Here is a 26,633-nt window from a genome sequence, read left to right on the forward strand (position 1 = left end):
CTTTTCTCTTTAAGCCCATGCGCATTCTTCTCCTTGCTAAGCTGCATCTTTCCCATCTTTCTGCTCTGTCTCGCCTTATATCTGGGTAACCACAAGTAGCAGTATTCATGCCATAGCCTGAAGGCTATGTTGCCTTGAAATTTCTTCTGCTAAAGAAATCAGTTCAGAGACCAAGGAGATGTCAATGGGTAAGCATGCTTGCTGTGCAAGCCTGAGGATGTGAGTTCAGATCCCAGCATCCACATAAAGAGTTAAGTGAGGTCATGTGCATGCTTATTACACCAGTGCTGTGGATGGCGGAGTCAAGAGAATTGCTGGGCTTGCTGGCTGCTGGCCCAAGTCTAGCCTCAGGGAGAGACTCGGTCCCATAACAGTAAGTGGACACATGAAAGCAGGATAGCTGACATCCCTCTCTGGCTCCCCAGGTAGACGAAGCATGCACACCTGCACACACATGTGTGCATATACCACACATATACGCACCATGCACACATACAGACGCATATCCAATAAAAAGGAAAAAGAAACAAACTAGTCCATTACTTTCTAATGTAGCTTTACTTAAGTTTTCACGGCCCAGGTGGAGAACACCCAAATTCTTTGCCAAAATCTGGTATGAACGGCCTCCAGCCAGTTCACAAGAGAACCTTGTTCCCCTCCTTAACTGTGCCTCTATGGTTTGCATTTCACTCTGTGTTTCTGATCATCTACACTCCATCCAGAGGGCTCCATTAAGCTCTGCGTATAGCATTCCTGCCTGTGGTTCCAGACTCCTCCACTCCTCCCACAAACAGTTCCAAAGGCCTAAGGTTTATTGCAGCAACAGCCCCACTTCTCAGCATCAGTTTTCTGTGTCACTTGCTTTTCTTGTTGCTGTGAGCAAATGCCTGAGAAGTTAATGAAGGAAACGTTTATTCCGGCTCCCAGTTTGAGGACACGCAGTCCGGTGTGGCATAAAAGTCAAGAGTGTGGGATGGATGGTCACATCCCATCCGTGGTCAGGAAGCAGAGAGCAATGGATGCCGGTGGTCTACTTTCTCTATCTTATTCAATCTAAGACGCCAGCCCATGCAACAGTGCCACCCACATCCAAGGTGGGTCCTCACAGACATGCCAGGAGGTTTCTTTCCTTGGTGATTCTAAACATGGTGACATTGGCAATCAAGATTGACAATCACATTATCCCATATGTTCTAGTTTCATTCTGTTGTTATAAATACCATGGATTAAAAAGCAATTTAGGGAAGGAGTGGATTTGTTTCAATTTTACAAATTACAGACCATCACAGGAGAAAATCAAGTCAGGAAATCAAACAGGAACATGAAACATCATGTATGAAGGAACCCAAATCATTGGTTCATTCTTGGACTCATGCTTAGCTACCCTTCTTCTGTAGGACCACCTCCCCTGGGAATGGTACCACCCACAGTGAACTGGGCCATCCCACACTAATTATCAGTCAAGACAATCCCCCACAGACATGCCCATAGGCCAATCTGATCTGAGAAATCCCTCAATTGAGACTCATTTATCAGGTGACTCTAGGCTGTGTCAAGCTGAAAGTTAAAGCTAATTAGATGTGGGTTTTATAAGGGACCTTTAGATAATAGCCTTTATTTACAAAAATAAAATAAAATAAAATAAAAAGCTATGTATTGTCATATTCTTGCCATGAAAAATGCCAGGGAGTCTTTAAAAAGTGTAAGTTGGCCCCAGGGTCTCCCAGCTCTTTCTTTCCAGTCTCCAGACTTACTCTTAGTCCTGCTGCAGTGTGCCTAGAGGAGCCCCACCCATCCCACCTCCATTTCCTGGGGACTCCTCCTCTTGCTGAAGACCCAGCCCCCAGCCCCCCCCCAAGTATTTCCCACTGCCCTTCTCAGCCTTCACCTTTGACCCATCTCCATTCTTTTGTGTCACCCACCAACCTGCAGAAACACTTTCTACCAGGGACCCCCAGCGGCCACACTGGGCTGCAGTGCAGGTAGAGAATTTTCACTATCCTTCCTGTCTCTCCAGGATTATCTTAGTTCTGCAGCAGCCTGCCTGCAGGTGCCCCTTCTCCCACCTGACTCCCTGGGAATTCTGCCTCTTGATGCAGACCTTTCTGAGCATCTCTCAGCCTTTCCTTTTAGCCCATCTCCATTCCTTTTTGTTACTCACTGAGCCACAGAAACACTCTCTACCAGGGACCTGACTAAAGCCACTATATTTGTCTCAGATCCAGAGTGGGCAACAGTAACCAAGAAACTGAGCATCCACCCAACAAAGACATATCTAGCTCTCGACACTAAAGAACACCTCAAACATCATAACTCCAGGTACCTAGATCCCAGCACAAAGACAAAAATATGAACAGCCAAGACAATATGCCTCCTCCAGAAGTCTATGATCCTACTGCAACAGGCCCTGAAAAATGCAATTTAGCTGAAGCACAGGACAAGGACTTCATAAGAGCAATTATGTTCAAAGACCTTAAAGAATATGAATAAATGCTCTAGTGAAAACTATGAAAACACAAATGGTTGAATGAAATAATGAAAAACTTCCAAGACATGAAAGTAGAAACAGAATCACTAAAGAAAACCCAAACTCAGATAAAAGAGTGAATGGAAAACAGGATATCAGGAGTATGTGAGATAATATTAACCCTCACCTCATTTCTTATTGCTTCCCGACCATGCCACACATTCCCTGCCAATCTGTTGCATCCATAGTAGCCTTTTGATTTTCCTTGATGACTTTTCCAAGCTTTTCATTTCTTCTCCCCTCTACCTGCAATCACCATCCCCCAAACTCTGAGCGTTCAATTCTTCAATGATTCCTGTGTCTGCACAATGTCAGCTCCTCAGAAGGACAGTCCCTTTTCACCTCATAGCACACCTATTCATTCCTATCTCATTTCCTGGTTATCTTAGCTCCATAACTTAATCCAAAACAAGACTGTTCCTTATTTGTCTGTAGCTGTGCCTTTTTCTGAAATATAATAGCCCAGGAGGAGTGATGTTGCCTTTGGTCCTGTAGAAATTTTGCCACCAAATACATGGAACATGTTCTATATGCATTTGTGAAATAAATCAATCACTCCTATGAATATCAATATTAGCACTAGAGTCTCTGAAATTAGATATTGTTCTGAAGGGGAATGAAGTCAACTAACAGCCAAAAGTTTGATCTGTAATAGTAGTCACTTTTTTCTATAATTGGTTTTTATCCTAACATGAAAATTTTAATTGACTATTATTCAGATTTTTATGTAGGTGATAAAAATCAGGAGCAAAGGTAGAAAGGAGATTGCACTACTTACCACTAGGTACAGACTTCGACATTTCTTTGAAATGCTAATGATTACCAGACTGGAATTCACACATATTTGCTTCTCTACCTTGGCACAAAAAACCTCCTTTCTCAAAAGAGAAGTATGAAATTGAGTAAGACAAGTTATGAAAACAGTTTAATCTATATGCTTTCCTAAGTTTCATCTAAAGAAATAGTAACACAATGCAAAAATCTTTCTAAGGTGTACTTATAAAGATGTCTAAATAAAATTAAAGTAATGAAACTTACAGAGTTACCATGTCAAAAAAAAATCTTGATTTGATGTACAATGCCATCAATTAATATTGCATTTCCTTATAAAACATGGAACCCCCTAGATTAAAATGTGTTTATTGTAATAATATAAACATATTTTTCTCTTGTATATACAACGAAAATTGTCTTTGTTTCTTGCTGGGATCTGAATATTTGTATCCTCCTGAATATATAAGTCAGCATCCTCACCCTCAAGGTGGAGGATAGAAAAAGGTGGATGATTTGGGAGGCTGATGAGTCATGAGATCAGAGTCCTTATGAATGGGATTAGTGCCCCTATAGAAGGCTCCCTTAAATGCCCTTATAAGGTAAGGACACAGTTAGATGATGCTATCTATGAGCTAGAAAGTAGGGGCTCTCATCAGACAATCTTCTGGTGTCTTCATTTGGCTTGTCGGCTTCTAGAACTGTAATGAACAACTCTGTTACTTGTGAGCCGTTACGTTCATAGTGTTTCGTTAGAGCTACCCAATGAGCTAAGACAGGTCTGTTATTTCACTCAGTGGTCACAACACATTTAGGTGTATACTATTGATGTCATGATATGGAAATGAAAGCACTATGGAATGTTTTTTAAAGAATGTACAGATTTTTGAAAAGTTGGGATTTAATGTGAGTCAGTTGTGTGTTACAACACATCAAGTCACCTCAAACCTGGTGGCTTTAAATAACAGGCCTTCATTTAGCTCCTGAATCTGGGTGTTTTCTTCCACTTTGGGCCACCTCAGCTCATCCTGACGGCATGCACTGTTATCCCATGATCATTTGTCATACAGGTCTGAGGTTGCTCTAATTCCCTGGGCTCAGGCACCAGCTACCGGAGACTGCCCTTCTGCTCTGCTGAATTGATTCAGACTAGCCAATCTAAATCGATTTACTTCAGCTTTGCTTGTCCCTTCCCATAGAATCCAGAAAAAGACACTTGCTCACAATCTCCCTAATCCCTCTGCCTTTTATCTGGACTCATGTACCTTCCCGTGGCCCCACAGAGTGATATATGTCCCTCTCCTTGGATCTTTGAGTATAACAGTCTATTTTTCAGTGGCAATCCTTTCCTGTATTGACTCCAAAATTCCTTTAAAAAAATACTACATTTTAAAACAACTGAATGTGTCCCTTTATCATGTAGCAGTTCAGCGTGACTTACATGGTGGTGAGATTCCAAGAGCATCTGGTTAAATGCAGAAGCACTTTAGACCGTCTATGTCCCCACATTGTGTTTGCTGCTGTCTCATTGACTAATGCAAGGCACTTGGCCCCAGTGGCAGTCTGTGTCTAGGACTGGGAGCAGGGAGGGGTGTGGCTGTAGGAATGAGTGTGGCTATATGAAGGGGTGTGGCTGTATGAAGGGGTTTGGCTATAGGAAGGGGTGTGGCTATAGGGAAGGGTGGATGAATCAGTCATTTCAGGTTTCAAATCAATTTCTCATTTTCTTTGATTTGAGTAACCTTTAAAATTTGACCCCTGAAATAAGCAAGAACTATTCTACCACTTTGGGCCAACATATTTTCAACTGTCATGACGCTAAGGACTGTTATTCAAAGACTAAGCTTACAAGCTAAGAACTAAATTCCCTTTCATTTAAAGAAGTGGCTGCTTGTGCCCAGAGAGATTGGTCTATACGAATCACTCGAGATTGTAATTATAGTCATTTTAGTCAAAACACAGAGGTGATGATAACCTTAAACTATCACTCACCGAATCCTTTAAACTTTAAATATAGTGTCCCTAAAATTCTCATTATTCCAGATAACTAACATGGTCACAAGCCCTTTTGACTAAGATTTATAGACCTTTTTCTGATAATAGGTCTTTCCACACTCTTCAATTTTCCTTCCAGACTAAATCACTTTAGCCTTTACAGCATCATTCAAAATGCAATTTTAAACTTCCTTGTTCCACGGTTCTTCCTTTTTACCATTCCCCACCATTACTGTCATCTCATACCAAGCTGTAAAGTGCGGTGGAGAGTCCAAGTCACCCAGGAAGAAGGAAGAGAAAATAAATTGGAAGAGGTTGCCAGGTCTTATTTCCTCCTAATATTAGCTTGTCTCTGAGAAAAAGTACTTCATTTTTTTCACATTCTAAAAATAGTCATGAGAAAGCAAACCATGACCCTCTCCAGTATGAGCCCCCATGATTTTCTTAGTAAGCCAACACAAATTATTCTTTCATCTCAGTGTAAAGTATTCCAGCCAGCAGATGCTGGAGTCATTAGACCTTGGGTTGAGTCATAGCTTGACTACATGCAAAGCACAGAAACTTCAGCAAGCTAAGCTGTGTATTGGTTTGATTTCTTAACAAGTAGACATAAGAAGCAATAAACACTAGTCCTTAAAGAATTGATGGTTGTCTTGAACCAACTATGACTTCTGCCCAAGAAGGATCTCTGTTGCGAGAAGAATGCCAAATACAGTTGACATAGAACATGGTAACTGTTTGCAAAGAGATGGAGTTTTTGTGTTAAAACCAATATGGCTACCGCCTAGCAGTAGACGGATATAGATTGCTTCTTGTTCAGATAGTTGATAGTTACTGGCACTTTTCTTTCTTCCATTCTAAGGTGCTGGCGTGATAGGTCTGGGTAGAAAAATATGATCTCCTCAGGAAATTTTAGCATGAACCAGCATGAGATTTGGAGATATGCAGAGCCAAGAAGAAACCTTCTTTTACCTGCTGCAGGGAAGAGAGAAGCATGGAGGCCTAGGGCCCATACAGTACCAAGAATAGATTCGTCTGTACCCGCTCCTGAACAAATGTCAGCTGAGATTCATTGTGGTTTCCAATTTTTAAAAGTAGAAAAATTTGTTATTTTGTCCAAAGATTTTTCTCTCAGAAAATCATGTTTATTGTTAGTAACTAGATCACAGGGTCAAATGAGATGCTGTGAATGTAACCCTCAATTCAGTGCCTAGACGTAGCCCAGACTCATTAAATGTTACTTGTTAATTCATAAACTCTTTGGAAATTGAGTCTTGTAATAATCATTAAATTTTTAAAGTGTCACTCAGCCAATCAGCTTTAGTGTGTTGTCAGTCTGCCCCTCATTGGTTGTTTCCAACTTCTCAAGACTAGGCTCTAGGCCTATCCCATGACAAAACTTCCATCTTGGCAAGTACTTAGCGACCTCTATGAATTAATATTACTTCTGTAAAACAAAGTAAACTGTCTTCCTTTGGTAAGTCCTGTGGACAAGTTTTTACTCGGTCTCTCTTTCTATGACAAATCAAGGCGTAAAAAAAGATAATGTATTTTAAATCACAGAGAGTTTTTTTTTATCTTAGAAACATTTCTAAGGCAATAAAAAAATCACCATTCTTTGATTTCTTTTATGCATTGCACTTGCAAAGATCTAAAGGAACCAGACGGTGTGCAATTTCAGAGGAGAAAGAAAGAACGCCGTGTAACATCTCAACATCAGTTTTGTGGAAGGGTCATGCTTCTGAGTGATGTTATAGATGTACCACTCACCTGTGTTGAGCCTGAAAAATTCCCCTTTGTTTAGCTCATAAAGTCTGAATAACATCTTCACCTAATACTTAAAGTAATACTTTCAGGATTATTAATCTTAAGTTTCTGTTAAATATATCCCCCAGGATTTTGCTTTTGAATTTATTTGATGAGAGAAGTGAGGAGGGTTATCCTGATGGCCTACTCCACAATAACCACTAACTGTGAGGCTCGGGATATGGTTATCCCACTTCAAGAAACCCAGTTTTGTCCATTTAATATCAAACATATACCCTAGGGTCAAGAAGGAAGGCTATATAGTCAGTGGTGTCATTCAGGTCATATCTTTGAAATAAACCCTAAGGTGTATCAGAGACATTTAGTTCAAATGTATAAGCTTCCTCCTGCACACATGTGTGTATGCATTTCCTCTGGGGCAGTGGAAGGTCATGGGCATTTCCTAAAGCAAAGGTGTTACAGTGTATAAATAAATCAAATGTCTGGGTATATGAAAGTTCGTGAACGCATGGCACCATTTGGTGGCTTTCAGATTCATTTGTAAGCAAGCACCCTGACAACCTTCTCCTTCTTGCAGATGACCTCTCTCAACAGGAGGACAATGATCCCCCAAAAGAATATGATGCTGGGCAGTTTGCAGGCCTTCTCCATGGATCTTCTCCAGCGTGTGAGTCCCCTGAAAATCCCTTTCATCTGTATGGGAAAAGAAATCAATGTGAAGATGGACAAGACGAAGCCAGTTTGGCCAACAGTCCTTTGCCTTTCAAACAGACTCCCATAGAAAATAACTCAGAGCCTTTGGTAAAGAAAGTTAAACCCAAAGTGGTCAGTAGGACAATTTTCCACAAAAGAAGCCACCAGCTCGAGAACCATACCATTGTTGGAACAAGAACGTCTAGAAGCGGATCCCGCACTGGTGACCAGTGGGGTGTGAATACAGGGGGCTTTGTGGAGAGAGCGTGTACTCTGGGGAGAATAAGGTCATTGCCTAAAGCCCTGATCGACATGCACTTATCCAAAAATGTCTCTAAGTCTGATTCTGATCTTATTGCCTACCCTTCAAAGGACAAAGCGAGAGTTAATTGGAGTGAGTCATCCACGGCTGAACGCAGTTCTAAAGACAATTCTGAAAGGACACCTTCCTTCACGTCTGAATGGGAAGAAGTAAGCCCAGCTTTTCTTGTTGCTCTTCATACGGGCTTGGAATCGAATGAGGTTTGGAGGAAAGATTTCCAGTTTTTAAAGTCTTTCAGAAGCTGAGTTGGGGGTGGGGGTGGGTAATAAATGCATCGGCTCCAACAGGAAAGGAAAGGTTCTGTGGATAATACACAGTAATTTCACAGCAAGCGGAAAAGTGAGCACATTTCCACACGTGTGGGGGACACTTTGTTTCCATAGAAATTGGGATCAAGCAGAAGTAATAAGTAGCTGTGAAGTACAAGAGAATGTTCCCATCATGTCCCGCCAGGCACTGTGGCTGACAGTTTGAGAAACATCTTATTTTGGAAAAGTCTTGTTTTGCTCCGTGTCGTTTTGCTACTCACTAAACTTTTTGTTAGCATGCCTTCCTTCTTTGAAGTATCTCATATTTTCAGAACAGATCCTTATGATTCTAACCTTAATGGGAAAGCTGGAAGTTCTGGCTCTCCTTTGAGAATCATGTAACAAATACACATCATTTAATATTTCCCATTTGTAGCTATGAGGGGCACATTAAAGAGGAAACGCATCTCAGGGTCAAGTCTCACTACTTTAAACTCTACTTAAGACAAAGTCTTTAATCTAAAAGAATTATTCAGAAAATAAAGGGTCCTTGTAAAACTGTGCAATCTCTTTTTCCCTAAGGGAATCGATCGCGTTATAAAATAGTAATGCTTCTTGATTTTTCTTGAATTTCTTTAAAGAATGGACCAAGTCTCAATTGATATTTCATCCTAACAGGTCACATTTTTTGTTTGTGGAAAGACTATGTCAAGTGGGTTTAGCTTTGAAGTACATGAGATCACTATGGTATTCTGAGAACCAGAATAGACCTGTCTCTGATACTGACTTTCTGAATTGAACTGTTTGAGAAAAAAAAAATCACTTGCTATCTCTGCATCTTTTTCACAATGAACAAATTGGAACACTTAAGTAATTAATGTTCATTGTACTTTTGAAACTTTCCATTTTATTTTATTCAGGTAGCTAATATGAGGAGGGGGAGATTTTCAATGCCTAGAGTTTAGAGTTTAGTATCTAAATTCCAAACCTATATAATGATAGTTTTTATTAGTGTTTCCAGTTTTAAAATTTTTTATTTTATTTTACAATACAATTCGGTTCTACATATCAGCCACAGATTCCCTTGTTTTCCCCCCTCCCGCCCCTCTTCCCTTCCCCCCAGCCCGCCCCTCATTCTTACCTCCTCCAGGGCAAAGCCTCCCCCGAGGAGGACTGAGATCAACCTAGTAGACTCAGTCCAGGCAGGTCCAGTCCCCTCCTCCCAGGCAGAGCCAAGCGACCCTGCATAGGCCCCAGGTTTCAAACAGCCAACTCATGCAATGAGCACAAGACCCGGTCCCACTGCCTGGGTGCCTCCCAAACACATCAAGCCAATCAACTGTCTCACCCATTCAGAGGGCCTGATCCATTTGTTGGCCCCTCAGCCATTGGTTCATATTCATGTGTTTCCATTCGTTTGGCTATTTGTCCCTGTGCTTTATCCAACCTTGGTTTCAACAATTCTCGCTCATAGAGAGGCCCACAGAAATCCACAAAGATACCCCCACAATAGACTGCTGGCAATGGTCGAGAGACAGCCCGAACTGACCTAGGCTGGTGATGGGATGGCCAAACACCCTAATTGTCATGCTAGAAACCCTATCCAACGACTGAGGGATTTGGATGCAGAGATCCATGGCTAGGCTCCGGGTGGAGTTCCGGGAGTCTAATTAGCCAGTTTTAAAATGTTTAACTCCTGAAATCTTGATTGAAATCCCTTTTTATGAGATAAGATTAAAGCATTTATCTTATAGACTTAAGTTGTTCTGATGGCTATATTCTTTAACTAATGCCCCCAACTGTCTTGTGGTTGCTCAAATCACTTAGTTAGAACTTGACTCCAGTAGCCATGTCTGCAAACTGAAACCTGCCTTTCCCAGTGAGTGTTCCTGCCTTCTGGGAGAAGGAGAATGATGACAGAGAATGTAGACTTGACACTGAACCTATCCTCAGCCCTTCTTTTCTGGGTCTAAAGACTCCATAGTTCCTGACTTAGTGAGCCATCTATTTGTAAAAATAGGTACATTCATAATTTATATATTTTTGAAAATTAAAAGACGTTTGCTTGCCTGTAAATCTTGTACTATTGGTCTCTGAATTTCAGTTTGTTGTGGCAATAACAGGAACTGCCAAGAAAATACACTTGTTGCATTTAGTAGTTATTTCTAAATGCAATGATTAAAAACACATGTAATGACCCGCTTACATATTTTGCTTTTCACAGATCGACAAAATAATGAATTCTATTGATGTTGGAATCAACAGTGAACTTGAAGAGATGAATGGTGAGAACATGAGTAATAAACTCTCTTCTACTGTATTGTTAATAAATCTGCTTAAGAAATAGCCAGAAAGGGATCAAAATCCTAAGATAATTTCAAATTTTATCACGACCCAACAACCATCACCTAAAAGCATCAACTGAGTGTATTGATTTGGCAAATTGAGAGTATTTCCCATGTTGCTATTTTCTGTCAGTTAATATTAATTAATGAAGCCTCAACGTTTGGCTGAATGTGGTAGAAAGCACTTCAAAGGGGTGTGAAATCTGATGATTTAATATGCTGTTTTTTTACTCAGTGAAATGTCCCATTTATCCTGGCAAAAGTAATTAACAACTTGTAGGTCTTAAACACCATTTGGCAAAGACTGTATATCATTCATCTTTCATCTCATACTGCCTAACAGAGTATCTCTCAAAGAGTTTGTTTACTATCACTATTTAATATGCCATATTGTTTTCTCTTCCACAATTGCAACTCAAAGTAGAAGGCCATTTGAAACCTTTTTGCTGACTTTTTGCTTTAATACTGATAGATGGTGCCAAATACCAGATATTTATGTCTTTAAAACTCATGATATTCGCCGGGCGGTGGTGGCGCACGCCTTTAATCCCAGCACTCGGGAGGCAGAGCCAGGCGGATCTCTGTGAGTTCGAGGCCAGCCTGGGCTACCAAGTGAGTTCCAGGAAAAGGTGCAAAGCTACACAGAGAAACCCTGTCTCGAAAAAAACAAACAAACAAAAAAACTCATGATATTCATACTAAAGAAATTAATTAGACTCCATCGTCAGAGCACAGCCTAGGGCCAGTTGGATAAGGAACTTGCCTAGCAAGCAAGATTTTAGGGGGTGCTATACAACATCGTCATCCAAATAGGAAGTATTTTAATGGAATATTTTAAAATTTCAAAATTGATACTCCAAATCAATGGTGAACAAAGTATCAAAATGTAAATAAAGACAAGCCATAACTGCCCTGGGGTCATTTAAAAGCTCTTACTGTGGTTCCCAGAGTGGCTCACAACAAGCACGTGCCTTGTCAGGGAACTAGCAGAACCATGGGCAATGGCAAACGAGATGCTCCTTGGCTGTCAGAGATGCAGGATGTCTCACAAACATTGAGACCCAGGCGGGGCTATTGCTCCTCCACAAGCAAGCCAGGTTGTCACTCAGTGGTGCAGATGAAACAGTGATGCAGTGTGACGGCAGCCTGGTCACGTGTCTAGAAAGATAGGAGTGGGGTGGCTGAGTTGGGAGAATAGAGACACTCTCCCTGCTCAACCACAAACTTCTTCTGCCTGTCATATCCTTCCCCCATCCTGTTATTGCCTGAGAAGGAAATTCTATATTAGCTCAATCTATATCCATATCAATCTCCTTGGAGATTGGCAGCAAGTACCAAGACACGCATATTACTTTAAACCTTGATACCAGGTATATCTAGAGCTCCCACAGCTAGTTCGATAGCATAATGACCATCTCTGGGTTAAACAGGAAGAGTGCAAAAATACTTCTTTCATGGCCAAAGCACGAATTTCATATCAAAAGCACACATATACACACACACCCCAAGTATAAAAGTCTGACGTCTTATTTCAGCATTCTCAGTTGCCATATTTGGAACATTATGAAAGGGCCCCAAATCTTACCATCTTTAAAATAAGGAAGCAAACCTGACATTTCAGTATCAAACAAATCCACGGCTGCTCCCGTCAGTTTTCCGTGTCTCCTTTTGCTGGCTGACCCCCACTTTTACTCACTAGTTTCCACAATGGCATTGAAAGGAAAGCAGAAATACCATCCCCAAAGGATCATTACTATCGACAAAGGCTGGCTCTGCAGCTGCATTAGTTGTGCCTCTTAATTACACACTAATTATCTACTAAGGGATTGGCCATAGCATGTGACATTCCAATTGGTCCTTAGGCTGGTCATAACAGCTGTAACAGCCTGCTGCCCCCTCTCCCCAAAACCAGACTTTTCTAGAGGAGGGATAGCAATCACACGAAGATGCCACTCCACAAATAATGTGTTGGGTACTGAGTGTGGGTGAAAATCACATAGACTGATTAGAGAGACAGACAGACATGCATTCAAAGTATAGCCTACTGTGGTCTACTGGCCACTTGACCTTGGCACACTTAGAATGAGGACACTGATAGGGGATTGTGGTAGGCATGTGCAGTAGGATATTTTGCCAGGTATGTGCAGATGTGTGTTAAATTTTAGTTCTCACCTTGAGCTACTGTGAGGAAGATTGTGTTTAACATGATGAATATACCAAATAATAATAATAATATTAATAATACCTCTAAGCCTTTTTGTAAACTATCTTACAATATTAGCTATTCTTATAACCTTAACATCAAATTTACCATATTCCCTGCAACTATCATAGTTTGTCAACTAGAAAAAAATCCACTGGACATGCCAGGCAGTGGTGGCTCATGCCTTTAATCTCAGCACTCAGGAGGCAGAGCCAGGCAGATCTCTGTGAGTTCAAGGCCAGCCTGGTCTATAGAGCAAGTTCTAGGACAGGCACCAAAACTACACAGAAAAGCCCTGTCTCAAAAAACCAAAAAAAGAGCCGGGCGGTGGTGGCGCACTCCTTTAATCCCAGCACTCGGGAGGCAGAGCCAGGCGGATCTCTGTGAGTTCGAGGCCAGCCTGGTCTCCAAAGCGAGTTCCAGGAAAGGCACAAAGCTACACAGAGAAACCCTGTCTCGAAAAACCAAAATAAATAAATAAATAAATAAATAAATAAATAAATAAATAAATAAAATTAAAAAAACCAAAAAAAAAAAAATCCACTAGACAGCTTATAGACAACCAGAACCAGAGAAGGCCAGTTACCTTAGGGGAATTAAAATGTCCAGAGAACCATGAAAAAGAAAAGAGAAAATATCTATTTATTGATTGAGTGAGAAGAAATACTGCATTAGAGAGTATGGGTTATTAGGCCTAAGAATTTAGCTTAGGAAAGCCACTGAAGCATCAGTGCCTGGCATTAACCAAATTTATGAGCATTTGTGGCATTTGTTGCTTAAAAACTCAGAGGAGAATTTCAGGAACAAACCTAAGTAATGGAGATACACGAGGGAGCAGCATAGACATTCCATGCCCCCTCATGTTCTGCTTCAGCATTTTTATGTGCCCCCAATATCAAATATATACTTATAAACAGTTTAGACCAGGCAGAAAGTTGGATCCCTCTCATCATCAATCCTAAAAATCCAAAACAACTCAAGTGGGAGCACTGTCTGAATCACATGACAATATCATAATATAATGAATGGTTCTACTCAATGAAACCAGTTTCCTTAGGGGGAGGAAATCTTCACTGATTATATAGTCATTTGAAACTTAGCCAGCAAGCTCAGCTGTCTGAGATTGAGGTAGAAATAAAACCAAATGAAATTTACTGAATTTATTCTCGGTCAGTCCTGAGTTTCTCATTTGCACACACAAGCACAGAACTTTCACAAACATTTCTGGTTTTCCACTTGAAGCCAGATTCAAATGCCAAACAGATGAGTACCGACAGTAGAATGTAGTGGTATTGACCACCATGGACTCACTATGCCCAGTTGTTTGGTGCTGTTGGGTATATGGTGTGATAGTGTGTGTGTTTTATATCATTGTGTCTGTACATGCTAGGCTGGCATGCATAGAGTTCTTGCAGAGTTTGGACTTTGAAATTAAATGGTCCTGGCTTCAAACTCCAACTTTTCAATTGACTGATATTGTAGCCTCTTTGATATCAACTTCCTTACTTATCAATTCAGCTTCAACAGCCACCTCATAAGACTATTTCAAGACTATATACTGTTCTACAATAGCCCAGAATGTAGCAGGCGATCAATGAAGTATAAATTCTCTTGTCTTCTTATCTAAGCATGCATGACTTACCTTTCTCATTAGAGTGCATGACACGGAAAGACGTTTGGAAAATCTGGCTTGTCTTTCTGATCAGCGAAGATTGTAGCTGGATGTAAGGAGGCGGCCTCCCGGCGGTTTTCATGTAAAATTGTCCTGTGAATTTATTACTCAGCCACTGTCAGAAGAAAGCTTTACGTCTTCAAGTTCTCATGCTTTCCAAGAATCAATTGATAATCTTCTTGATGAAACTGAGACCCACTAAAGTAGCAGGAACAGCCTGTTCCTGTTGCTACACAACAGCAAATATCCAGAATAACCATGCACTAGACAACTCAGTACCAAGGTGGCCGAAAAGTTTGTGAGTGCCTCCTGCCTCTAAACAATTTCCATGCAGACTAAACAGACTGCCAATGGGTGGTGTTAGGTTTAAATTATATGACTAAAAATAGCATTTTATTAAAATGTATCTTTATGTTTATTTATTGTGTGTTTGTGTTTGTGAGTGCATGTATGCATGTGTGTGTGTGTTTGTGTGTGTATACCTCTGTGTGTACATGTATGTGTGTGTGTATGTGTGTGGGTTTTGTGTCTGTGTAAGTGTGTGTGGTTTTTGTGTAACTGTGGGTGTATGTCTATGTGTGTGCTGTCTGTGATTTTTGTGTGTCTCTGTACACATATGTGTGGTGTGTGTATATCTGTATGTGTGAATGTACATGTGTGTGTGTGTGTGTGTGTGTGTGTGTGTGTGTGTGTGTGTGTGTGTGTGTGTATGTGCAGTTTAGGACACTAGAGGTTGCTCAGTGGTTGAGATCACTGTCTGATTTTGCAGAGAACCTGGAGTCAGTTCCCAGCAATCACATGACATCTCATAACCATTGGCAACTCCAGTTCCAAGGATCTGACTTCCTCTTCTAGCCTCCAGGCACCAGGGACATGCATGGTGCACACATAAACTACAGACAAATACATACACAAAATAAAAATAATTTTAAAATATATTTGGAGGATGCATTTTATATCTTGCAAGTTAAATTGCATCTGAAAGAAAGAAACTAGCATTTTTATCTCCTAAAAATTTCATCTGAATTTTAGTTATAAATGAAAACTACTCAAATGAGGGTGTAGAGAATTTGATTACAGAGTACATTGTATATTGGATAGATGAATTCTAGGTCATTTACTGAAAAATACATAGTTCTGACAGCAAGATAACCTACTTACTCTTAGTAAAGGCTAATCATCACCCATAAGGAAGGCTTTAGCTAGCCTGAAATCCCTTGTAAAGGACAAGCATAATCGTGAGATGCGTCAGGCAGCCCCAGTCCCACTGTGCCCCTTGCTTGGGAAGTGGGTGCACACACCATGATCATGCTTGAGAGCTCAAGTAATGATCTGGGAGTCACTCGTTTTCAGAGGAAGAATTTTCTTTGCCTCCAGTCATGTTCACTTTCCCATGAACCATTAACTGAACATGAAAGCCTCTCTATGAAATGCTTTGCAACTAGCATATTTTATTTTTGATTTTATTTCTTTTTACAGTACTATTTTTAATAGGACCAACTGGGGAAGGTGGGTAGTAGAATACATTAGCAGACAAGCACACTATTTTATCTAAATCCAGAGATTTATTTTTATTGTTATTTTATGTAACACTTCACTGAATGATTTAGTCATGTAGTTTGGATGGGCTAAACCAAAGGAATCACTTAATAACAGAGTATCTATGTAAGAATTTGAATTACAGTAGTTGCTCGGCTAGCCTATATTAACTAATCTTTATCAAGAGGTCTCGTTTAATAAGCTGAACAATTGTGCTTAGCACAACAGACACCAGAATTTAGTACCATACGTCCCAAATAGTCCTTTAAAACTAAAATAACTTGTACAGTATGGATTTTGAGTGTTAGGATGTGGCTTCCATTCTCTGATTTTGAAATTGCATAAGATGGTCATAGATGAGATTAGGTATTTCATAAGTGTGAAATAGTTGAGTATATTCTGTGGCCTGATACTTCTTATAACGTGTCAGTTGTTAATAAACAATACAGTGAGCATACATTGCTACACTTCAACAAAATGTCAAATCCTCTAGAAGAGGCCTAGAAGGTTGACCATGCACCATCATCCACCAATACTGGGATGCTTCCCATAGCGTCTCTGATATGTACTCAGTCAGGATCAACCAGCACCTGCTTACATATTTCCTAGGACGATAAGCCCACTACTTTAAGAGAGAATATAGTCTTTCACTAGGAAAGTCACTATTATTATTTGTTATTACTGTGTATGTGTGTATGTGTGTGCACACACGCACATGTTCATGTTGGTGCTGGTGTGTGTTTAGGTGCATGTGGAGAGCAGAGGACAGCCCTAGGCTAGTCCTCAGGTACCATCTGTGGTTTGTTGTTTGTTTGTTTTAACTTAGATTTTGAGACAGGGTCTCTCATTGGGCTGGGACTCAACTAGGAGGCAAGGCTGTTGGCCCACAAGCACACAGATCCCAAGAGCTGAGGTTAGGTGCATACCCATCACACATCACACTCAGCCTCTATTTTGGCGTAGGTCTTAGGTGTCAGACTCTGACTGAACTGCCACTCCAGCTCCCTTACAAATTATTTTGTTGAGTCAAACATGTATCAGCATGTGTCGGATGTCTATTCCAACAGTTATCAGCACTGCAACCTTGGTGAAACTCTGTCTTTAGTCCAAACCTCACTTCTTTTTCATGTGGAACGCAGCTATAACAATAATATCTACTTGCTTGATCTTAGACAAAGGGCAAGAAACAATGTGTGTTCCAACAGTTTGGAAGCTCGAATGAGAAGTAAAGTGGTCGCATTCCTTGTACATAGTCGATCTTAAGAGATCGACTTTCCAACATATATTATTGGATATTATATTTATTTTGAAAAGATATTAATGTATATAGCATGGATTCATGTTTTCAAAACATATTATCTGTCTAGCTGTCTGTATGCGATGACATGAAATGCGAGGAAAGGATGAAAAAAACATATACACCAGACTAACACTGGATGGTCACATACACCAGACTAACACTGGACTGTCATATACACCAGACTAACACTGGACGGTCACAGGAAGGGCAAAGAAAGGGGGATAAGAAAAAATTAGAATATAACAAAATCTATGAAAATGAAGATCGCAAAAGTACCTGTGCATGCGTGTGTTTGTGTGAGTGAGTGAGTGTGTGTATCTTGAGGAAAGCTTGAGTGCTTATGTAATAGAAAAACCCCTTGCTCATCAACAATGGACAGTTGCAAGTTGTCTGTATAGACAGTTTAAAAATAGTAGCCTGGCATGGTGATATATTCAAGAGGTGGAGGCAGGAGGATCGGAAGTTTGAGGACAGCATTGACTGCATGATTCCAGGCAGCCCTGACCTTCTTAATGAACCCCTACTTCAAAAAGCTGAGGGGAAAAAAACAATTTGATGAATTCAAGTCAATTCATGCTGAAATATTTTACAAATGCTACTATTGTTGACTTCATATTAGCAAAATAAGAGGTAAAAAGCGAGTAACTGGAAGGTACATAGGATACTTTCAACAGTCATAGGTCAACAGGGATATATGCAAATGCATTAACAGTGTCTGCCTCTTGGTAAGATGGCCAGTGATTTTGATTTTTTGCTGTCATTTTCTCCTAAACTTACTGAAAATTTTATAGAGAATGTGCATTACTTTTATTGCCTAAATAAACTACACACTAACAAAGAAATACATGCCAATTTAGTAAACAAATATCATGACAAACAGAAACACACGCACAAGAGATAAACATTCAGGTTTGAATGAAATTCTACAGCTATCCGTGCTAATAATTTGATAGCTATTTGATATTTGAATTCTATTAGTGAATACATGGTCAAGTATTTTTCTCAGATTTCAATTCAAGTCGATAGGAGTTAGTAGTTTCAATGAAGGGATCCAATGGCTTGTTTATATTTCATTTTTATGTTACAATTTTAATTTATAAACTTATTTAAGATAAACTTTTCCATAACCCGGTGTTGATCACAGTGATGCTTCCCTTGACCCGTGGCCTAGTATAAGGGTCTTCAAGTTCTTATCGATGTACACCTTGACTTTTCTATCTTAATGGTGATTTTGTAGACAGAACAGAATGGAAGTGTGTGCACCAGACTGACACTGGGCAGTCACTGGAAGGACCAGTAAAGGATCTAATTTAAATATTAATAATAATTATTATTTGATAGAATGGTGTATGAAAAGGAATATTGTAAAACTCTGGAGGAATGCCAGCCCATGGTTGATTAGGTACTTGCCAAAGTTTTTGATGGGTTTCACTTCCTTATCGAGGACAGGGTTCTCCAGAAAGTCACAGAGGTGTCCGTCTATGTGAGCAGAACCCAGAGCATACAAATCCAAGAAAACCTGGTGCGTCAGTGGACTCCAGAGGGTTCCCCACTCATCCTGGTCCAGTGACTATATCCTGGAAAAGGACATGATCACTCAGGCTCTGCATTTTCAGGAGGAGCCTGGCTTCCTTGTACTTCTGCTCTTCCATCTTGAGGAAGAAGTGGGCTAGTTCTATCAAAAGCCATATCATTGAGGCCCCCAAAAGAAGCCCAGGGACAGGTAGGAGGCCTATAGATGACCGGTGAATCATGCAGGTGGCTGTATCTTGGTAGAATGAGTCTGACCAGTCATGGAACTCACTGTTTGCAGACAGAGAAACTAGCCACAGAAAACAGTGTAGGGCAGGACTGATAAGATGGCTCCTTAGGTAAAAGTACTCACTGCCAAGTATGGTGGAAGGAGAGAAGTGACACCCCCCCCAAGTTGTCTACTGATCTCCTCTCGCCTACCACAGCACACATCCTCCCACTGCCCAATAAATAAATAGAAGGAAGAGGAGGAGATGGAGAAGAGGAGAAAGAGGAGAGGAGAGAAGAGAGGAGGGGGAAAGGGGAGGGGAGGAGAGGAGAGAGGTTCTGAAGCAGGAGATAGGCAAGAACATGGCCCAGAGGTAGGACCAAATCAGAAGGTGATAGTTGGAGGCTAGAAGAGAGAGAGAAAAGAGATAATGGAGATGCCAGTTCAATCCAAACACTGTTGAAGCAAGAGCTCTGACCTCCAGGCATCTGCTTGTCTGGAACATTTTTAGCATTTGTACATATACCCCCTGTTTCTTCAAGGTTTGGAGATACCTAGTTTATCCTCAGAGGGCATAACAGTGGCCATGATTTTCTTCGTAGAATCTTCTATTGGCAGCTCTGGTTGAACCACAGACTTTTTTTTTTTATTTTATAATTAATTTAATTTTACGTATCAGCCACGGATTCCCCTGTCCTCCCTCCTCCCACTCATCCCCCGCCCTCCCCCCAATCCACCCACCTCCTCCAGGGCAAGGACTCCCCTGGGGATTCAGCTCAGCCTGGTAGATTCAGTTGAGGCAGGTCCAGTCCCCTCCTCCCTTCACCTAGGCTGAGCAAAGTGTCCCAGCATAGGCCCTAGGTTCCAAAAAGCCAGCTCACACACTAAAGACAGGTCCCAGTCCAACTGCCTGGGGGCCTCCTAAATAGTTCAAGCTAATCAACTATCTCACTTATTCCAGAGGGCCTGATCCAGTTCCATGGGGGCAAGAAAGACTTTCTAAGTAGGTAGATGATCGCACAATCCCAGGTACATGGCCAGATTTCACAGACCGAGATTGCCAGCTTTATTTGAAAGTTGAAAAATTCTAATTTCTCAGTGATGACTATAATTGATCTACAGAAATCTGAGCTATACCTGTCACTCACTGTAAATCATTTCCTCTTTGCTTCTCCCTTACTCTGGGGCATAATCTTGTTTATTGGTAGGAGGGGAAACAAGGGGATTCTTTATTCTTCATTTTTGTTTCATAGAAATATTTGTAACACGATCGGTCTTATCTGACAATGACAATAAAAATTACGGTAGACAGAATTAAACAGGCGTGGAAGACTGCGTTCTATCCTATTACAACAGGGAAATGAGGTTGACCTTGACCCTGAAGAGAGAGGGTTTTCAAGCACTGGGACAAACTGCTGGACAGTACTGAAGGACATTTCAGGGAAGGTTGCTCAGTGCAATTGAACCATCTGTTTGTTAATTGCCATTTATCAAAATTAGACTCCTAGCCTTCCACGGAGCTTTGGAGATTATCTTACTTACTGATGGTTGTATTTCAAAGACATGACTCCCAGGTCTTTAGAAATCACATTCCTGACTGATAAAATTTGAAGAGGCTCAGGGACAAAGCTCATATGTAAGGAAGGCAGCAGAACATGAATTTCTTAATTACAAGTTTTAGAAAGCAAACACTCCATATAAAGGGAGGTCAGGAGCCTGCAATCAGGAAGAAATGTTAAGTTTAGTGAAGGTGAATGTAAGGTTAATACCCATTGGTAACTTGCTCTGCCTCTTACTGCCAAATCTGTGAGGAGGGATTCACCTCCTTACTTGAGAGATATATCTCATCACCTAGGATATCACCACCTTGTGCACTGTGCTGGCCAACCAGGCTGAGTGAGAAGAATTGTGCCAAGCACCATGACCTCACTGATTATCATTGATGAGCATTAGGAGGCACAGGCACACACAGAATCTTTCACAGTCTACAGTATTTTGCTCTTAGCCCCTCTTTATATAAGACATATAGTTAACTTTTAAGGTTCATCCTTCATATGAGCCCAAACATCCTTCAAAGCATTTCTGTTAACTCATGTAATTCTCACAAATATTCTGGAACAATTTATGACTCGTCCCCACTTTATAGACCATGAAACAGAGGGGCGGAAAGATTAAGAAAGTTGCCCATGTTCATTAGAAAGAAGCAGCTGCTGAATTTGAACTTAATCCCATTCCACAACCCAAGCTCTGGACTTCAGTGTTAAAGAGCTTTGCTTGATCATTGTCCAAGCCTTTGCTGGGAATCCAATGCCCTCACTCTCTCTTTATGATTTACTCAGAAAGTGCAGTAATGGGCTAAACTGCAAGACACGGATGCTTAGTGTGCCTCCTGTGAGCCTGCAGGGACCAGGTCAGAATCAGGAAGTATCCAAGCTCCCGGGCCTGAGCAATACTGTGGCAGCCTCTTAGCATAAAATTTCATAATGTTCTATTCTATGAATCAGTAATCAGATATTTTCCATAAAACACTGTGAAAGAATTCAATAAAGACATCTAGGGAAATTAAAATAAGCCATTTTATTTCATAATAATTCAGAGGGCTTAGGGAGAAATATCTATCAAGGTCAGAAAAATAGAAGAATCTTCAATAGGGCTTAGGTAAGGTGAGGGAATTTTTTTTTTCCTGAGCAAGTCTAAAAGGGTCTCATCATCCTGGTGTCAATTTGGCCTTCAGGCCAGAAAGCTAGGGTTTTTCTTTCCTTTCCTGGTACCACCATTCCTGTCCTGAGCCACGCCGATTAAGTCCTTGTTCTTGTTCACCAGGAACGCTGATCTCTGTCTTAATTTTGGCTTGAAAAGCAGTATATGTAGTAGGAAGACTGCAGACTGGAGCTTCGTGTTCAGTTTGCTTTGTGGCTCTATGGATTGAGCCCAGGGCCTTGTGCTGCTAACCAAGTCCTCTGTGAACTGTATCATCTGTCCTTGTTTTATAGGTTGGGTCCTTCTATATAGCCCAGGGGGGCCTTGCATTCTAGATCCTCATGTCTTAGCCTCCTGAGTGTTGGGATTACAGGCATCCTCTGCCATGCCTAATGCAGACTAGCTCCTATTTGAAGGTCTCAGTACTTAACTGGCTAAATCCTCCTGGAAAAGACATTTTATCCATTCTGAGCTTCAGTGGAAAAATAATAAGACCCCTCTTTTATAGAGTTGTTTTAAGGATTGGAGATAATGTGTAAGAAGGGAAAACTTGCATAATAAGGATCCTACAATTTATGAGAATTGGTTTGCACTGGTCATCCCCAGCAAAGGAGCTCAGAGAAAAGCCCCTATTTTCAGGGCTATAAGAAAAGCCACCATGTGACTTTTCTAATGACATGTGATGAATAAGAAGGTCACATAGGCAGAGAAAAAAAGAGGCCCACAGAAGATAAGGTTAGTACTGGGTCTAACCTGAGGAAGCTGAAGATCATAATAGGCAGTTTGAAATTAACAAAAATGGGATTTTGAGGAGGAAAAAAAAATGTCCTTGAAGCATAGAAGTGCAGTTTGAAAGCAAGACTCCCTTCACCAAAGAGAAAAGACTGGCAACCCTAAGGAAAGTGGATTGCAAAAAGACACATTGATTCAGAAAGCATTCTTGGGAGGTTGGCACATGTGTGTCTGCCGCTGAGTCATGTTGTGTAGGGCAGGAGAAAATGAGGTAGACTAAACCAAGGAAGTAGACATCGTTTTGGCTGCAGAAGGACCTAAAGAGATGACTAAAGAAGTTAACTTTTGAGAGTCTGAGCCAATCCTTAACAGGCTGGCATGATGACTTGAAGGTTATCATGGCCTTATGGTTTCTATCTGTCATCCTGCTTCCTTTAAAACATGGCTTCCATCTTTGATGCAAGAAAATGTGTGCAGTTTCCCCACCCCATCAATATTCCCAATAATAGACATCTTGACATGGTTGGTGTTTGAGCCAGTTCTCCACTGCTGTGACAGAATTTACCTGTGATATCAATTGAAAGAGACCAGGCTTTCTTTAGCTTGCAGGGTAAGAAGTTTCAGTCCTTGTCAGGCTGCTCCACTGCTTGAGGACTGTGGTTAGGACAAAGTTTCTCATCTCATGGTGGTCAGGAAGGGAAGAGAGGGAGAGGAGCCAAGGTCCCCCAACATCCTTCACAGGCACGCACTACTAATGATACACTTCCTCCAACTAGCCTCCACCCCACCACCTCCTAAGTTTCCACCACCTTCCAGGAGCGCCATCAGCCGGGAACAAGCCTTTACCATATACATTTTAGGGGATTATTTAAGACCCAATTCATGATGCTCAGAGTTGCGCTTCACTCTACTCCCAATACTGTTGACTAAAACTTAGTCACGTGGTCACATCAAGCGGCAAAGGAAGCTAGGAGACATACTTTAAACAGCCATTTGAACCCCAACTTTCTATTATAATAGTCCAGTTATAAAATTCCATAACACAGAACGTTGTGCCAAACCATGCTCCCTTGAAGAAGATTGACAGGGGCGGTCAGAGACTGGATTTCTCAAGTACTTAAGAAAACCTAGTCTTGTCTAAGACTGTGAACCCCACCGAACTTCCTGGAATATTATTTTGTCTGAGTTTTCTGAACATCCTGCTCTGACTCTGTTGTAGAGCTCAGGTCGGTGATGAAACATTTCCTGAACACCTTAAAAAAAACAATAAATTCTGGAACTTTCAGGGTGCCTTGGCAGGTACGCACAACCAGCCTTCTCCCGTTTCTGCCGAGTTTACATATTTTGCTGCTGGCAGATTTGACACTTTCATGAGTAAAGGCTGTATCTTGCTTTCTTTTCTGGGTGCTGTGAAAACATACACTGAGAAAAGCCACTTAAGTGAGAAAGGTTTGATTCTAGCTCACAGTTCAAGGGTGTCGTTGATCACAATGGGGACATCAAAACCACAGGAATTTGGAGCAGCTAGTGACATTGCATTTGCTTTCAGAGAGTGATAAATGATTGTGCTCAGCTCATCTTTTTCCATTATATAGTACAGGATCCCAGCTCAGGGAATGGTGCCACTTACAGTGGGCAGGTCTTTCCACCTCTGTGAACCTCATCAAGTTAATTCCCCTCTGGAACACCTAGAGGCATCTCCTGGATGACTCAACATCTCATCAAGTTGACAATTGGGATGGAGCACCACAGTCTTTAGTAGCTATGAGGACTGCTGTTTTGCTATAATTATTGCACAACCATCAGTTGTAAGTCACATTCCAATTACAGAGATGTTAAAAACGTTGGTGGAGTGCGTCTCAGAATCGATGAAACGCTATTTGGTATCATCTGTGCTCAGAGAGAGTGTTTGATATTTGCAGTAGTCTGCTTTCTTAATTCAGAGAGCCCTCTCATGCCCATCACGTGCATCATGGGTCTCCTCAAAGCCCAGAAAAGTCTCTCTTCGTAGTACTTAGAGGTAATCTGCAAGAGATATGGCTCTGTGCAGTTTTGAGTAAGGTCTCTGCTCTTCCTGGATGCTGCTCTTTTGTACGGGTGGCCAGATGTGTGGCTGACAAGCCTCTGAGACAGTGGGAAGGGGTGAAGAAGTGTATCCCAGGAGGCTGGGCCGAGAGAGTAGTACAAGTGAGCTGCAAAAATGGCCGACTACCACGCTTCCAGCTCTGGGAGCTCTGCCCTGTGTAAAGAGACGTTGGCCTTACTGAAATGAAGCTGCGGCCTCCTCAGAGATCGTATTGGACTAAGCAGGTCACAGGCAGGTATAACTGGCCTTTTGTGAAGCTTTGGGATAATGACAAGATATATGGAAACTTCTCCCAAAGCTACAGTTCAAGGAGAAATGTGAAGTGTTAGGGAAAAAACCAAAACCAAAGTCCAAACACTCAGATTTCAAGCCGTGTAAACCCAGATGTGAGTCCTGCCTGTTGATCCTTCTCAATGTAACTGTGGGCGAGGGCCTGGAACTTCTGAACCTGCTCTGCTTTCTCTAACTATGAGGGGTATCCCGCTTGGGTTTGTGTTTTACTTTGTCAACATGTCACAAGCTAGACTCATCTGAGAAGGAATTTCAGTTGAGGAAATACTACCATCAAATTGGCCTGTAGATAAGACTGTGGGTATTTTCTTAAGGACTGATGTGGGAGGAGCCAGCTCACTGGAGGTGGTCCCACCCCCACCCACCCACCACCTCTGCATGATCCTGAGTTGTATAAGAGGCTGAACAAGCCTTAGGAAACAAGCCAGTAAGCTGTGATCTTCTATGCTAACTGCTTCCGTTCCTGCCCTCAGGTTCCTGATTTCAGTTCCTATCCTGAGTTCCTTTCTTACAGTAGACTAAAAGCTGACAAGAGAAATAAATCCTGACCTCCCCAAGTAGGATTTGTCCCATGTTTTATCACAGCAATAGTACACAAACCAGGACAAGAAACATCCCTGGTTTTATTGCCAGGAAATAGGTTTCTGAATGTGAGGTGACTCGGCAGCATCGGCCTTTCAGCAAGCCAAGAACACTAATAGTCTGCAGTGTTACGTGTCTACAGCAGGAAATTCTCAGGGTGCACACATGACGCTGTGGGCCTTTCAGGCATCACAGAGACTTCAGAATGTCCCTGACCTTCAAAAATAATGAACTAATGTACCTTTTATTTCTGGTTTCCGAAGACACTATCAATAGAAAGGCTTCATTAAATAAACATTAATATTCATTCAATAAACATTTATTGAATGTTATATGCTAGGTCCTATGGATTAGGTAGACATAAACCACACCAGAAAGAAATGTGTTTATACTATGAAGAAGCCAGTGTTCAAGCTCCAAAGAGGGTGGTATTCTGCCAGCAGACAAGTTCAGAGTAAGTTTGTTGTGGGGAGCAAATCAGCTATTGGAACTTGAAGCATAGAGAACTTTTACTTATAAGTGAAGAAAATTCAATGCTTTCCAAGGAATGGGAATATACTGAACAAGTACATGTAATTGTTGGTTGAAAACTGCCTATTCTGAGAAAATAGAAAAGAAATGTAGAAATGTAAATTTCCCGGAAAGTGGTGAACCTTTCATTTGAAGCCTTGCTGTCTCAGGAGATAAAGCCGGAATGGGTTTAGGGGCAGGAGAGTGTCGTGGCCAGGCAGTACTGGGTGTGAATTAGTCTGGCAGCGGTCTGTAAGCACTGTGGTTGCTCACGTGTGCAAATGCCACATTAGACAAAATCAATATGCAGAGTGGGCTTTTTTTTTTCTTCTTCTGTTTGCTTGTTTTTCCCTGTAGCACAGTTCTCTGAATTGTACTTTCTGGCAGACTGGATTGCCTGGGAGCCACAGAGAGAGCAAGCACTGTGCCTAGGGCCTTGTGGGAAAGATGTGCACTGGGGTGAATATTCCTTGTCACTTCTCCAAGGGGTTTGGGGTTTGCCTGGTAGGAAACAAACTGTCTGCCTGGGTTGCTAATCCCCCAGGGAGAGGATGCATAACAAGACAGGAGAGCTCCGGGTCTGTTCTGGCCCAAGGCAGAAATTCTGCC

The 26,633-nt window shown here is 41.4% G+C and overlaps 1 protein-coding gene across 14 annotated transcripts in view; it reads left to right on the forward strand.

Moving 5' to 3' along the window:
* Anks1b (ankyrin repeat and sterile alpha motif domain containing 1B) overlaps positions 1 to 26,633 on the forward strand; it is a 1,024,799-nt gene that overhangs the window by 565,052 nt on the left and 433,114 nt on the right. For all 14 annotated transcript variants that reach the window (XM_052753096.1, XM_052753098.1, XM_052753099.1 and 11 more), the window contains 2 exons: positions 7,638 to 8,224; positions 10,548 to 10,608. In XM_052753096.1, coding sequence (XP_052609056.1) covers positions 7,638 to 8,224; positions 10,548 to 10,608 — 648 coding nt within the window. The remainder of the gene's footprint in view (positions 1 to 7,637; positions 8,225 to 10,547; positions 10,609 to 26,633) is intronic.

The sequence above is a fragment of the Peromyscus californicus genome, unplaced genomic scaffold (genome assembly GCF_007827085.1).
Source record: "Peromyscus californicus insignis strain IS unplaced genomic scaffold, ASM782708v3 Scaffold_24__1_contigs__length_46423439, whole genome shotgun sequence".
In the NCBI taxonomy this organism is placed as follows: Eukaryota; Metazoa; Chordata; class Mammalia; order Rodentia; family Cricetidae; genus Peromyscus; species Peromyscus californicus.